General features: G+C 44.3%; 1 protein-coding gene across 1 annotated transcript in view; it reads right to left on the bottom strand.

Annotated features, from left to right (window-relative positions):
• LOC115792036 (spectrin beta chain, non-erythrocytic 4-like) overlaps positions 1-16495 on the bottom strand; it is a 52405-nt gene that overhangs the window by 19612 nt on the left and 16298 nt on the right. Inside the window, exons 3-7 of the mRNA XM_030746390.1 lie at positions 15033-16345; positions 14806-14866; positions 14440-14708; positions 12959-13129; positions 12651-12693 (exon numbers count right to left, since the gene is read on the bottom strand). Of these exons, the coding sequence (XP_030602250.1) occupies positions 12651-12693; positions 12959-13129; positions 14440-14708; positions 14806-14866; positions 15033-16294 (1806 nt within the window). The 5' untranslated portion in view covers positions 16295-16345. The remainder of the gene's footprint in view (positions 1-12650; positions 12694-12958; positions 13130-14439; positions 14709-14805; positions 14867-15032; positions 16346-16495) is intronic.

The raw sequence follows: 16495 nt of genomic DNA, 5'->3' as shown, positions 1-16495 counted from the left end.
TAAGGTAAAGGAAGGCAGGACCTTCCTAGAGCGTCTGATGAAGTTTTCTGACTGGAACAGACTAGTTAAGGCTATTGCTTGCCTTAAATGACACGCTAAGCACATCAAGAGTTTCAAGCCAAAATCCGGTGTGACCACTAGCATCACAGGAGGCAGAGCTTTTCAATTCAATTCAATTCCATTCAATTCAATTTTATTTATATAGCGCCAAATCACAACAGTTGCCTCAAAGCGCTTTGTATTGTGGGTAAAGACCCTACAATAATACAGAGAAAATCCAACAGTCAAAACGACCCCCTATGAGCAAGCACTTGGCGACAGTGGAAAAGAAAAACTCCCTTTTAACAGGAAGAAACCTCCAGCAGAACCAGGCTCAGGGAGGGGCAGTCATCTGCCACGACCGGTTGGGCTGAGGGGAGAGAAAAGACATGCTGTGGAAGAGAGCCAGAGATTAATATCAATTAATGATTAAATGCAGAGTGGAGTATAAACAAAGTAAATAAGGTTTTCATAATCAAAACTGTTCAAGCAGAAGCATTCAACAGTGAAATCAAATGTCTAAGGCAAGACAAAGAGATAAAGCCCAAATCTAAATCAGGCAACTTGCGCAAACCAAGTCCATTCTTGGATGAATGCAATGTTCTGAGGGTTGAAGGACGTTTGACAAGATCCAGTCTTCAGCCACATGTCAAGCATCCTGTCATTTTACCAAAGACAAGTCATGTGTCGTCCTTACTTATCAAGTACTACCATGAGAGAGTACATCATCAAGGAAGAGGGATGACTGTAAATGAACTGAGATCCAATGGAATATGGCTCATCGGCTGCAGCAAAGCAGTTGCTACACACATCCACAAGTGCATAACTTGTAGGAAATATCGGAGGACTACACAAGATCCAAAGATGGCAGATTTGCCTGAAGAAAGAATGGAAATAACACCTCCATTCACATACTGTGGCATAGATTGCTTTGGGCCATTCTATGTAAAAGAAGGGAGGAAGGAACTGAAGAAGTACGGACTTCTCTTTACCTGTATGTGCTCCAGAGCTGTACATATCAAAATGCTAGATGATCTGAGCACCGATGCCTTTAACAATGCATTGCATGCATTCATTGCCATACGGGGTAACGTAAGACAGCTGAGATGTGATCAGGGCACCAATTTTGTGGGTGCAAGTAGAGAATTCATGAACACAATGAAGGACCTAGACCATGAACAGCTAAAATCATATGGATGTGAGTTCATAATGAATGTCCCAGCAGAAAGTAATATGGGTGGCGTATGGGAAAGACAAATAAGAACAATCAGAAGTGTTCTGATGGCAATCCTTGACGAGTCTGCTGAAAGACTTGACAGCGCCTCACTTAGAACCTTCCTATACGAAGTGATGGCTATTATAAATAGCAGACCTCTGACAACAGACCACTTAAATGATCCTACAAGTGTTGAGCCACTCACATCTAATCACATCCTCATGATGAAGTCTAGTATAATTCTTCCTCCTCCTGGTCAGTTCGGTCAGTCAGGAGTTGTACTTGGTGCACATGTGCAATTCTTGGCAAATGAATTCTGGATGAGATGGAAGAAGGAATATCTCCTTAATCTCCAGCAGAGACAGATATGGCACAAGGATAAGAGAGATGCAAAAGTTAATGACATTGTCATTCTTTGTGAAGATCCTTCGCCAAGAAACCAGTGAAGACTGGCGAGAGTGATGGAAGTGTATCCTAGTACTGACGGAAGAGTCAGAAAGGTCAAGTTGCTAGTTGGTGACTCAACTTTAGACATTCATGGAAAACGCACTACTAGGCCAGTGTATCTAGATAGGCCTGTTCAAAAGACTGTTTTACTGCTTGAGGCAGATTAATTTGTCATTGATTGTTTTCATTTGTTGCTTTAAACTGTTAAGACTTTTCTGTGGAATTGAAATACAGGTTTAAGTGAAAGTGACACTGAAAGGTGAAATCACAAGAGTTGTGATTTGGTGGGAGTTTAACTTCCATGATTATTATGTCAGTATTTTGTTATATTTATTATGTGTTTACATAATTTTTTTTGTACGTTATTTTCTTTAAATATTGACGTGTCATGTGAACGCTACGAAGGAAATCTGTTGTATCTTTACATGCACGTTTGTTTCTCTGGGGACACACTTGAGTTTGCGCTTCCTCTGCTAGAATGGAAAAAAAGCAGGTGAAGCGCGGGGAAAGATCTGAAGTCTGCTGAAAGTTTAAGTATAGATCTAAGAAGGTATAAAAGTGCATTGTTTTTTGTTCTGAAGATTTTTGTTATACAAGGAAACTCATTTCCTCTTGGTTATGTGCAGCCAGCGAGGTATGACCGCTATATGTTTATTTGAATACTGCATGTTCGTCGTTTTTAATCAATGCCGTCTTGATGATGCAATGTATCCTTATTTTGTGTAATATCATACCTTGCACAGTTCGACGGTGGATTTACAGCGACGATGGGTGTTGAGGTGCGGGAGAGAATAAATCCATCAGTAACTAAAGAATTGTGGTGTCGTGTATTTCCTGGAGGGAATGAAATGGTAATTTGGCTATAGTTGCAGCCGAGGCTGAGGGAGAGAGGAAAAACCTCTTTGGAGAGGCAAAAAGTGAAGAAAAAACACCCTAAATATGTTTAGAACTACAAATGAACACAAATGAACTTTAATAACTTTAATGCTTTGCCTAGGACCCATATTACATGATTTTTTTTCCCATATTGCTTAATGTTAGAATATCAAATTTAATGAAAACACTTATGTGGGGTGAAACTGCTAGCTAAGTTCAACCCTCCTCCTTTATCTGGGCCACTGTTGCCAACTTGTGTAAGAAAACTCGCTGATGCCTGTCTCAAAGGTTGAAAAAGGCCGAAGTGAGGTCCGGGGATGGGAGCGGAGGGAATGGGTGGGCAGACTAGGTGAGGGTTGGAGGGTGGAGACAAAGTAAAGTCTGGGCGATGCCAAAGTGTATGAAGGGACGCAGGAAGAAAGCTTCATGTACAGAATACACGGCAACGGCGGAGGATTTCACTGTCGCTAGATGCTTCATAGGGAAAAAAACCTTGCTAAGTTTGCAACACTGAGCCTCAAGGAGGTCCAGTTGTTTTTCCAGGTTTGTTCCGGCTGTCAGCACTAACCTCGCAAGAACTGCCACCCAGGCTACTGCAGGTGGCAGTTCTTGCAACGCTAGTGACAGAATTCAGTTTGGAGCAGCACAGGAACACTTTTCTTTTTTTAAAATTATTATATTAAAATATGGGAAGTTTACGGGAAAATAATAATAATAATATGGGAAGATGAGATGAAGAGGGGTAAAAATACGGGAGTTTCCCGGCCAAAACGGGAGACTTGACAGGTATGGGTGTCTCGCCCTTCACCTCTCATGGTGTGCTGGCTGGGCTGTTGTGTTTGTAGCCCCTCCTGATGAAAAACGGCTCTCAGTGAAGAGCCAGCTCCGACCGACTATCACTGTCTGCGCCTGTGACTGCGAGAGCTGCAATGCATTTCAATATCTGTCGATACTGATACAAATCCGATCTTTTTTGTATTATTTTTAAAAATTGTTTTTAAATGCCTGGATCAATTTTACATGAATCAACAGTCTCTCACACAACAAAATCGAAATCTTTTAGTTGTCCCACATACAAGACTAAGTACTAGGGGGGCAGAGCTTTTCAGGCAGTGGTGCCAAAGCTCTGTTTAGCTGACTCTGTGGCATCTTTTTCAAAAACTGTTGAAAACTTTGTGAAGATTCTGTTTAACCAGACTTTCTGTTGACTTTATTTTTATTCTTTTTCTTTTAATATGGTAATTTTATATTTTAAAATGGTGTTTTATCTGTTTTTTTTTTTTGTTGAGATTGTGTTTTAATTATTGTACAGCACTTTGTGACTTTTTGTCTGTGTAAAGTGCTATATAAATAAACTTTACTTACTTACATACAACAATCACTCTATCACCTGAATCCTGTTGCTCCTATGTGAGAAGGTGATGCATTGGCTTATGGTATGTTGCAAATTTCATTAGGGCTGCAGCTATTGATTATTTTAGCAATCGAGTATTCTATCGATTATTCCATCGAAGTAACTGGATAAGAAATACTTTTTTTCGTTTATTAACAGTTTATCTGCACATTATAACTTCTGTACTACAGTTTTTCCCTGTGTGAAGCAAACAGGGAGGATGAAGCAGCTACAAAGTTCTCTTTTCTGCACTTACTGATCAGGTGGTTGATGAAGGACCTCCAGCTGTTTCCCAGTAAAGGTTTAATGGAGGTTACAGAGGGAAACGCTTCATCTGGATGCTAGAAAAACATTTAGTCCGCTCCATCTGAGCGCTTGTGCAGACAGACTGCCCATAAAACAGCTGACTGCTGCTGTTGTGTTATCAGTGTTTATGTTGAAAAACTAGGGGCTGCATGAGCATAATCTTGTAATGCTTTATATTCACAAGCATTGCCCTAAATACGTTTCTCCTGCAGGTCTATAGTCACTAATCAGGGATTAAAGTATCAAAAATATTTTGACGGGGAAGGGGTTCTTCCGGTACCGGACGGTCACCAGTGCTAATAGCAGCGTTTACTAGCAGTATGTCCGGGAGCTGAAGTAGAAAAAAAAATAACAGCTGGAATTCTCAGCACAGCTAGCACAACACACAAACACAGCAGAGAGCGGTGGGGGCGTGGAAAAACATGTCAGCAATGATCGCTCAGTGTCAAAGGTAATTCGTCGCAGCTACGGAGAACTTTATAAAATCTGAGGAGGGTTTTTTCTAGATCCTGATCCCCACTCCATTCCAGTAGGTGGTGGTAATGCAGCTCTAAGCTGGTTTGTTCAACTGCAGACCCACAGGCAGAGAACTGTAATGCAGCTAATGTGGATCAGATCGGATCGGATTGCATTTTTTATTTCTTTACGATATCCGATCCAGTAATTTTGGCCTGGATCGGATCGGCGCATCCCTATTACCAACCTAATCTCCCATGACATTCCTTTGGTGGATGATGTTCCGGTCAGACAGTGCTATAGGCGGATTCCACCCTCTGAATATGAGGTTGTAAAGGAACACATCAACCAGCTGCTTTCCTCTCAGGTTATCCGAGGAAGTAGCAGCCCCTATGCATTTCCTTTTGTGCTGGTCAGGAAAAAGGATGGTAGCATACAACTCTGTGTTGACTACAGACAGCTCAATAGTAAGACCCGAAAGGATTCTTTTCCTCTGCCACGTATAGAGGAGTCTCTTGATGTGTTGTCGGGGGCCTGCTGGTTTTCGTCCCTGGACTTGGCCAGTGGTTATAACCAGGTGCCAGTGAGTGAAGCAGACAAGCCAAAGACTGCTTTCTGCACTCCATTTGGCTTGTTTGAATGGAACAGGATGCCATTTGGGCTTTGTAATACCCCGAGCACCTTCCAGAGACTAATGCAGCGCATCTCTGGGATCAACAGTGCCAGTCGCTATTGTTGTATCTTGATTGTGTTTTCCTCTACTGTGGAACAACATTTGGAGAGGATGAAGGTGGTATTAGGCCGACTTCAAAGTGAGGGTCTCAAGGTTAAGTTGAGCAAGTGTTCCTTCTTCCAGAGAAAGGTAAGCTATTTAGGCCATGTGATTTCTGGTGAAGGTGTCACCATTGATCCCAGAAAGATTGAGGCAGTAGCTAACTGGCCTGTTCCCACCACTGTCTCAGAGTTGCATTCTTTTCTCGGATTTGCCAGCTACTATCGCCGTTTTGTGGAGGGTTTTGCCAAGTTGGCAGTCCCTTTGCATAAGGTCGTGGCTGAATTTGGTAGCGCCAAAGCTGGTAAAAGGTCTGGTTGCGGTGTTATTGAGCAGTGGTCTGAGTGTCAACAGAACTTTGAAGCCCTGAAAACAAAGCTCACCGCTGCCCCAGTGCTGGCCTATGCTGACTTTTCTCTCCCATTTATTCTGGAGGTGGATGCAAGCTACGATGGCTTGGGAGCAGTGCTCTCTCAAGAATAAGCTGGAAAAGTGAGGCCAATAGCCTATGCTAGTCGAGGTTTGAGGCCCACTGAAGGAACATGACTAATTACAGTTCCATGAAGCTTGAGTTTTTAGCCCTTAAGTGGGCTGTGACTGAGAAATTTAGAGAGTATCTGCTTGGCCATAAGTGTGTTGTCTTTACTGACAATAATCCCTGAAGTCATCTGTCCACTGCAAAGTTGTCTGCCATAAAGCAGAGGTGGGCCGCCCAGTTGGCCTCTTTTGATTTTGACATCGAGTATCGGTCGGGGCAGAGTAACAAAAATGCTGATGCTCTCTCTCATCAGCATCCATCTGGCTCCCAGGATATGGTAGCCACGCTTCCCAGTACTGCTGTGCCTAAGCCTCTGCAGCAGGCTTTGGGGTTAAAAGCTGAGGCAGCCCAAGTCCCATGTCCTCCATGCTACTACCAGCAGACTCCAAACACAGCACCCACAGGCCCTCTTTCTGATCTCAGGGGACTTTAACCACGTCTCCCTGTCCTCCACTCTCCCCACCTTCACCCAGTATGTCACCTGCCACACCAGGAATACCAACACACTGGATCTACTGTATGCCAACATCAAGGAGGCATACAGCTCATCACCTCTGCCTCCCCTGGGGGGCTCAGATCACAACCTGGTTCATCTCCAACCTGTGTACAAACCCTTGGTACACAGAGAACCAGTTGTGACACACACAGTGAAGAAATGGTCTGAGGAGACTGAAGAAGCTCTGAGAGACTGCTTTAGCTCCACTGTGTGGGAAGAGCTTTGTGCCCCTCATGGGGAGGACATCGACAGCATCACGGACTGCATCACTGATTACATCAATTTCTGCGTGGAAAACACTGTGCCCACCAGGAGGGTACGGTGTTTTTCAAACAACAAACCCTGGATCAACTCTGAAATAAAGGCTCTCCTGAAGGAGAAGAAGAGAGCCTTTAGATCAGGAAATAAGGAGGAGCTGAGAGCCGTGCAGAAGGATCTGAGAAGGAAAATCAGGGATGGAAAAAACATCTACAGGAAGAAGATGGAGGACCAGCTACAGCAGAGCAACATCAGTGGGGTTTGGAGGAGTTTGAACTCAATTTCAGGCCACAAACCAAGCCCTAGGGTTGTGGGAGACTTAGAGTGGGTGAACAACCTGAACCAGTTCTTTAACAGGTTTGACCAGCCACCCACCCCTCCCCCAGCCCAGTCACCCCTGCTGTCAGCCCCACCATCTTTAATGACTGCCAACCTTTCTTCTTCTTGGGACCTCACACCTCTCAGCTCTCAGCCATCACCCACCCCCTTCACTTCTGAGGACTCCATCTCACAACCCCCATCCCCCACCTCCATCTTGTCCCTCTCAACTCATCATGTGAGGAAGGAGCTACGTAAAATCAAGGTGCGAAAGGCTGCTGGTCCAGACGGCATCAGCTCCAGGCTCCTGAGGTGCTGCGCAGATCAGCTGTGTGGCATCATGGGATACATGTTCAACCTGAGCTTGAAGCTGGGGAAAGTACCACAACTGTGGAAGACCTCCTGTGTGGTACCGGTACCAAAGACCAAACATCCAAAGGATCTTAGCAGCTACAGGCCGGTAGCCCTGACATCGCATCTAATGAAGACCCTCGAGAGGCTGGTCCTCAACCATCTACGCCTCATGGTGTCGTCTTCGTTGGACCCGCTGCAGTTCGCCTACCGGCCTGGCATCGGGGTGGATGACGCCATCATCTACCTCCTGCACCGAGCTCTGACCCACCTGGAGAAGCCTGGAAGCACTGTGAGGATCATGTTCTTTGATTTCTCCAGTGCTTTTAACACCATCCAGCCAGGACTTCTGAGAGACAAGCTGGAACTGTCAGGAGTGGACCACCACATCTCCGAGTGGATACTGGACTACCTCACTGACCGCCCACAGTACGTGAGGACACAGGGCTGTGTCTCTGACAGGCTGGTCTGCAGTACGGGGGCCCCACAGGGAACTGTGCTGGCACCACCCTCTACACTGCAGACTTCTCCATCAACTCCCCACGCTGCCATCTGCAGAAGTTCTCTGACGACTCTGCCATAGTTGGCCTCATCACAGGTGAGGATGACTCAGAGTACAGACAGTGGACTCAGGACTTTGTGGACTGGTGCCAGCGGAACCACCTCCTGATCAACGCCGCTAAAACCAAGGAGCTGGTGGTAGATTTCCGCAGGCGCAGACCCACCACACGGACACCGGTGAACATCCAGGGAGTGGACATTGAGATAGTGGACTCTTATAAGTACCTGGGTGTTCACCTAAACAATAAACTGGACTGGACTCATAACACTGATGCGCTCTACAGGAAGGGTCAGAGCAGACTCTACCTGCTGAGAAGGCTGAGGTCTTTTGGAGTGCAGGGGACACTCCTGAAGACCTTCTATGACTCTGTGGTGGCATCAGCCATCTTCTATGCAGCAGTATGTTGGAGCAGCAGCTTGTCTACAGCTGAGAGGAAGAGGATAGACAAGCTCATCAGGAAAGCCAGCTCTGTCCTAGGATGTCCTCTCGACTCAGTGCAGGTGGTGGGAGACAGAAGGACTCTACCAAAATAACATCACTGATGGACAAGGTCTCCCATCCCATGCATGAAACTGTTGCTGAGCTGGAGAGTTCCTTCAGTGACAGACTGCTGCATCCCAAATGCACAAAGGAGCGTTACCGTAGATCCTTCCTCCCAGCAGCTGTAAGACTTTATAACCATCACTGCTCCCAACAAAAACCACAATAACCTACACATTGTAGGATAATATATAATATACTGTAAATAGTCCGGCCTGTTAAGGTTCAACACACAGGCACATCATGTACATTGTATATAGTGTTATTATTAGTAGTATTAAGGTTAATCTTGTTTGTTGATTTTATATATATATATATTCTTTTCTTAATAGTGTAAATTATTATATTTTTATTTATATTTATAATAACTGCGGCTGCTGTTACACCCAAATTTCCCCTCTGTGGGACAATAAAGGCTGTTTCTTCTTCTTCTTCTTCTTCTTCTTCTTCTGCTACTGCAGCCGTGCCACAGTATACTCCCGGCGAGCTCCGTGCGCTTCAATAAGCTGATTCTGTCTTTAAGGAACTGTGTGGGTTTTGGGTGCAGAAGCAGCGCCCTAATCATGAGGAGTGGTCACAAATGTCTCCAACTGCAGTGATTCTGCTTCGGCAGTGGGATCGCTTGGTGGAGAAAGATGGACTCCTTTACCGCCAAGTGTTTTGCCCCGATGGTGCTGAAGCTGTTCTTCAGCTGTTGCTACCTAGTGCCTTAATTAGTAAGGTTTTGACCCAGGTTCACCAGGAGCATGGGCACCAGGGAGTCGAGCAATCCTCCGGTCCCGATGCTACTGGCCTGGTATGTCCTCTGATGTTGCTCAATGGTGTCAGGCCTGTAAACGGTGCCAGGTCACTAAAGATGTTCATCCAAAAGCCAGCAGCCATATGGGGCATCTTTTGGCATCATGCCCTAATGAGATCCTTGCTATGGATTACACCTCTTTAGAGCCAGCCCAGAATGGTGTAGAGAACATCCTAGTGATTAGTAAGTTTTCAGTTGCTGTCCCGACTTGTGATCAACGTGGCTCTACTGTGGCTAGGATTTTAGTATCAGAATGGTTTTACAAATTTGGTGTCCCTGCTCAGCTGCATTCTGATCAGGGCCGCAACTTTGAGAGCCTTCTGATTCAGCAGCTGTGTGACTTGTATGGCATTGAAAAGTCACGCACTACCCCTTATCACCCTCAGGGAAATAGTCAGTGTGAGCGGTTCAACCGGACGCTTCACAGTTTTTTGTGTGCCCTGCCAGTGTGTCAGAAAAGAGACTGGAACACGTGTTTGCCACAGGTAATTTATTGTTATAACACCACCCCTCATCAGGCTACTGCCCCATAAGATCTCTGATCGGTGGAGCTCTGTTAGGTACCAAGTGTTGATGGCACTGAGGGAAGGTGGTTCAGTGTATACCATCGCGCCAGTGGATGATCCAACCCGAGTACGACAGGTGCATCGTAGCCTGTAGAATGTGGCAGGATTGAGTCTCTTAATGAGCCTGCCATTCTCAGCCACTCAGTGGTGGGAGTGACTGTATATAAACGACGCCTCTACCTGTCTCCTCCTCACTTTCAGCTGATTGTCATTTCCAGGCTTCCAGTCCCAGTCCCCAGCAGAATAGCAGAGTTGTATGCTCCTGGCACCCGTATAGGCTGTGTTAAGCAGATGTCCTCCTGTGGTGAGTGTTTCCTCTCTTTCTGCGTAACAAATGTGTTTCTGAGGCTAACGATATTATGGTCACAGGTGAATGTCAGCTAGCTGTTTACATGGCGTTCCTTTCAGTGGATGCGTGAGCCTGTTTGGAAGTAGGTAGGTGGGTTGTCAAATTGTCATCTTAAGCATATTATAGTTGGCCGCCATGTAATTTAATGTCTATTAAATGCAGCGTCCTCCGACTGCCTTACCTAGGGCGACAACGTTCTCAGCTCCCAGCTGACCGGAGCCGCTGCTGTCCTGTCTTGTCCGGTCCTATACGGTGCTGTGCTGTGCTGTCTTTCTGTCCTGTGTCATTCTGTGCTATCCTGTTTTCGCTGTTGCTCTGTCAGTGAGAGTTTGGTTTTTGCTGCTGTGTCTCATCATCGCCGTGTTCTGGTTCTGGGTCCCGCTGCCGCTTGGTTTGTGGCCGCAGCTTGTACGCTGGCAGACGGTAGCAGTATCAGCTGCGACGCTCGGCTTTGTGCCTGCAGCTTAAGCCATCTTTCTGAGGCTCAGTTTTAACGTGGGTTTATACCCAGTGTTTTAATAAGTGTGTGAGGCATTCACTGCCCCTAGTCTTGATTTGTTTATTTTGTTAATTGTTTTTATCTCTCATTGATTGTTTGTTTTGATTTTATTCCAGCTGCTGGAGGCCGTGGTGGTGGCAGTGCTGGTGGCTTGGGTGGTGGTTTCCCCCTACCCCTTGTCTTCGTGTTTGCTGTGATTCCCTGGGATTGAAGTCTTCACTCATGGGTGTGGTCGTCACGTGTCTGGGTGATTTTAGTTTTCTTTAGTTTTTTTTTTTTATTATTATTTTGGGATTCCATCCCCCCTTGCACTGGTCTCCGTCCCCTATAGAGCCCCAGCTACTGGTAATAATTTTGTTGATTTGTTTCATGGCTTTTTGCATTTTAATACATTTTTTAAAAATGAAATTGTATTGTTAATATTGAACCTCGTCTCTTGCCTCCTTAGTGGGCAAACTTGTGTGCTTTCAGTTAAATTCTCAAATTCCCTGGGTGAAATTCTGGCAATCCATTTATCAAATTCTGCTTCTTTTATTACTTACCTCCATACTACATTAACAATTATACCATCCAATCACACCCTCCTCCACCACACATATAATATACAAGTTTCACTTTTTGAATGGAATTACTGAAATAAATAAACTTTTTCATTATATTCTAACTTTACAACCAGCACCTGTAAATACTACCCTTGAAGCTACCCTGATAACTGAAAATTGGACTTTCCCATTGTTCTAAATATTGATTAATCCAATGAGTGCTGTCAGAGTGCCTTTATATGCTGGCAAAGAGAAACTAACAAATGTATTCAATCATGATCACTAATGAGAAGTTAACAGGCTTTGGCCTTGTCAAGTTAAAAGACACTGTAAAACCTTTGGCACCATTTATTAAAAGATTTAAGTGAATCATGTATATATTTGAGACTGTATATATCATTTTGATCATATGAGGTTGCACTCAGTATTTTAACTTTAGACCCGCACTTTGCAAAATATAAGGTATGACTGTGTGTGTGTGTGTGTGTATGTGTGTGTGTGTGTGTCGGAGTGAGTGAAGAAGAAATTGCAGGTTTTTAGTTTTGTTTTATTTTTTATTCTGATGCTGTGCACTGTGAGCTCCTGTAACCAAAACTAAATTCCTTGTATGTGTAGCATATTTGGCCAATAAAGTTTGATTCTGAAACAAATCCCAAAAAAATTCAAACCTGTGAACCAATTCTTCCTTTTATTAAAAATGTCATTAAAGAAGTATACTGTGCAATCATTCCAGACTGGAAAAACAGCATTTAAACAAATAATTAAAAGCCCCAAATTACCATGACATTCATGCCCATGATGTGTGTATATAAACCTCTGACCACAACTGTATATAGTATTTACCTGAAAAAGCCTCAGTTGGACAGTGCATTTTGAACAAATTTTAGTTAAACTGGATTAAATAGTTTATTTGTTGGGACTATGGATTCAAATTTATTTGAGTCTGTCTGGTAGCAGGCTGATTTATGCACATTTGAGTCCAAATCAGTGCCTAAGTTTCAGTTAATGTTCAAGATAATCAAGGAAGGTACCAGCTAGTGCAACTGTTGGGCTCACTACTTAAATTAAACATTTTTTTGCAAAACAAGGGAGCTCTATTGCACAGAAGAATATGATAAAATACATATAAATACACATTTTTGTACAATTCATTTATTGATTTTTTGTTCTTTTCATGATTTTGATGATTTCGAATCAGTCAGTACTGACTGATTGGCCTGTCCACGTCTTTAAGTTCTAACATATTAAAGCAGGTAAAAGTAACTGACTCCTACTTGTTCCTCCTCATAAACATGACATAAAAATGTATCATATATGTAGATCTTACCTCGTCTTTTGCATGAAATACAAAGTTGTTTCCATCGTTCACCCTGTTGCAGAGAAAATCAATAAGGATTGTCAATTTTTATGTCCTTCCATGTATTTTACAGTTACATATTTAATGAATAATAATATTACACTTTCTTAATACAGTTGATGAAATGCTTCTCTTTTAAAGCTTTTAATAATAACTTATAGGCAATAACTTCTTATTTCAATTGTAAACACATATTACACTTTGAAATATTCAGTCAGTAAAACCACAATTTAAAATCACAGTCACTTTCAATAAAATCTGCCATAAAATATTCTTACTGAAGAATGAAGACATTTTTCTTCTTCTTGTATCCCATTGAAGGATCAAATGAGCAGGTACTAAGGTCAACAGGAGTCTCTCCGTTGTATGTTGTGTTGTGGTTCCTGGCATCCTTATAGAAGGTCAACTTGCCCTCTTTCAGCACACAGTATACATTCACCCAGGACTTGCTGGAAAATCACAGTGACACATTACTCTCTATTTTTAAGATTAGGCTTAAAGGCTTAAAATTTTCCTTTATGATAAGTTAGGGCTGGATCAGGTGACCCTGAACCATCCCTTAGCTATGCTGCAATAGGCCTAGGCTCTGCATTTAATCATTTGTTATTATTAATCAATGGCTCTCTTCCACAGCATGTCTTTTGTCCTGTCTTTCCCCTCAGCCCCAACAGGTCGTGGCAGATGACTGCCCCTCCCTGAGCCTGGTTCTGATGAAGGTTTCTTCTTGTGTAATGCATCAAATCATGAGCTGCCCCTCTCCTCCTCCATCTCCATCTCCCATCATGCTGGCACAAACAATTCCTTTCAGATGTGTGCAGACTCTTTTAGATGTTTTCTGGCAAAGTCTAATCTGGCCTTCCTACTCTTGAGTGTGAACACTCTGTATTTCCATTCATGAAGATGACACTTGATTGCACACTTTCACAATGATACACCTACCTCCTCGAGACTGTTCCTAAAATACTGCTATTTTTCTGATAGGTTTTATTTTAATTTTTCAAACTAATGATAGGCACCTTCTGTCTGTAATTCCTAAATGGTTAATCCAATACTGAAGTTAAACTCCTTGAATAAAATCTGAAAGTCTGCAAAAAATCCCCTGTACTGGTTTGCAGAGGCAAAAATATTTAATTGTTCAAATATTGATGTACCTAACTGTATATGATGTCACTCTTTGTCATATCATGTATGTAAGAATGACTTCATAGTCATTTGATGACTGTAGAGAACTGATGAATAACTCTGTGGGGTTGCATCAAAGTTCATGGCAGAGCATGCTAACATTAGCCTAACCTCCGGAACAGACAGTGACACTACGCTATGGATATGCCAACTCTGAGTAAAGTTCATTTTTGATACAACACAAATCAGGCTTAACATGAATTGCTCTGTGACCCTAGTTATAATGATAAAAACAAATAATTGTTTAATCATTCTTTACCATTTTGCTCATGTGTTGTTTGTTAAGGAAAAAAAACATGCAAAAGGAACCATATTCTAAACCAGGGGTGGGCAACTCCAGGCCTCGAGGGCCGGTGTCCTGCAGGTTTTAGATGTGTCCCTGATCCAACACACCTGAATCAAATGGCTGAATTGCCTCCTCAGTATGCAGTCAAGTTCTCCAGAGTCCTGCTAATGACTTATATATTTGACTCAGGTGTGTTGAAGCAGAGACACATCTAAAACCTGCAGGACACTGGCCCTCGAGGCCTGGAGTTGCCCACCCCTGTTCTAAACTGTAATTCTGTGATGGGTTTACCTGTTTGGACTCCTCTGCTGAGCTTCAAGGTCAGAGCTGGTGGCCTTTTTGCGGTAGAGGAAGCCTTCGTTGTGGGCAGTGTGTGATGGTGGCTGGGGTGTTGTTGGGGCTCCAGTTGCCGGGGCTGAGCGAGATCGTCGAGTCTCCTCAGGCTCTTTCGGACGGGGCCTCCTCCTTGGTTTGGGACGGTCTCGGGCACGAGGACGTCCATCAAAACGGGTCACGGGTGCTGAGAGGCTGCTAGGAGGTCGATAAGGCTCTCCCCGTGCCTGAGAAAGACAATAACAAAAAAAGAGAATATAACACCTCTACGTAATTCAAAATGAACTGACACCACAATACTGTGGCATATGCGAACTAACTCACATGTGCTGCCTCTCTCTCCTGGACCTGTTCTACAATCTCTGCCATAGTATTTCTCTTCTCTCTGGAGGGACAACAGACATGAGTCACCCACAGAGCAAACACGATCATTATATAACCACATAAATGATGAGGGTCATGCTGGTCAGCGCTGACTGAACAAAATGTAAAGCCAAACCTTGTAAAGATCATTTGAAATTCACTGCCATGCACACTATTCATTCACATACCCTGAGCGTTTGTCAGAGCCCTCCTTAGCAGAGCCCTCCAGGTCACTCGAGTCCTGCCTCTGCAGCCTCTGCTTGCCACTGCCCTCCTGTTCACTAGAAGACTGCCTCTCCAGGCGCCTCCGAAAACGCTCCTGCCGCACAATCAGTGGCAGCTCGTTTAGCCTTGCCTGGATTTCCTGTTCACTGGAGGTCTGTCTGCCCAGCTTGTACTCCCTTTCTCTCCTCAGATGGTCCATCTGAGGGTCAGAGCGGCTGCCACGGGGATCTCTCTGGAGACGGCCGTGGAGGAGCTCCAGCCCTGACTCTGGTCCCATCATGTCTGCCATTGGGATGTCCCCAAACTGTTCACGCTGCACTCTGCTGGCTTCTAGGAGGGGGTTTACAGCCTTGTGGATGTGGTTAATTCTAGGCTGCATGAAGTCAGCTTTCAGGTGCTGCCATGCATATGCCATTTTTGGGTCCATGATGCCACCGCTCTGTGCCAGATAGCCAGAACTACCCAGGCTTCCACTGCTGTAATGATTTTGTGCCAGATAGCCTGAGCTACCCAATCCACCGGTGCTCTGATAATTCTGTGCCAGGTATCCAGTACTCCCCATATTAGACTGCTGTGCCAAAAACCCAGTGCTCCCCATATTGGGCTGTTGTGCCAAATATCCTGAACTCCCTAAATTTGGCTGTTGTCCCAAATATCCAGAACTCCCTATGTTTTGCGGCTGTGCCAAATATCCAGAACTGCCCATATTCTGCTGAGACAGAAATCCTGGGCTTCCCATACCCCCACTGCCTGGCTGCTGAGCTAGGTTACCTGAACTGCCTAACCTACCACTGCTCAGATGATTCTGCAACCCACCTATGCTCCCAGTAGTTAGTCCAAAGTACCCAGAGCTTTCTATGCTACCAGCAGTTTGATGGTTTAAACCAAAATAGGTGGAGGTGTCTGCTCCACCACTCTGAGAGGTCAGTGCTGAGAAACCAGAGTCACTTCCACCTCCGGCTGCCTGGTGGTTCATCCCAAGGTAAGAGGTGCCTATCAACTTCCCACTGCCCTGCTGATCCAGTCCATGGTAGCCTGATCCATTTATGATTGGGCTATAGCTGGCTAGTGTTGAAGGCAATCTCTGGCTTGCAGAGGTGGCACCCAGATCCAAAGTGGTCTGTAAGGGTTTGGGTTCTATTTGTGCCTGTACCGTCTGTCTTAGGAAAGAAGAGGTAGCGCTGGTTGAGGGAACACTGGGAGTCAGGCAAGATAATGGGAACATCCTTCGACTGGAGAGGGGGGTCCTTTTCTCCTCCTCTTTTTTCTTCTCAGCCTAAAGAGACAGTTAGCTACATAACTAATAGCACCAAATAAAGTCAATTACAATTAAATTTTAAGTGATGGTCTCATAAAATGGAGGTAAAGCTAGCAATTAGGAATTATTTATTTCAACCATATGCCGTACTAAACAATAAGCAATGTA

The sequence above is a fragment of the Archocentrus centrarchus genome, chromosome 14 (assembly GCF_007364275.1).
Source record: "Archocentrus centrarchus isolate MPI-CPG fArcCen1 chromosome 14, fArcCen1, whole genome shotgun sequence".
Taxonomy (NCBI): domain Eukaryota; kingdom Metazoa; phylum Chordata; class Actinopteri; order Cichliformes; family Cichlidae; genus Archocentrus; species Archocentrus centrarchus.
Note: the sequence above shows the minus strand (reverse complement) of the source record. Positions and strands in the feature narration are given on the sequence as shown.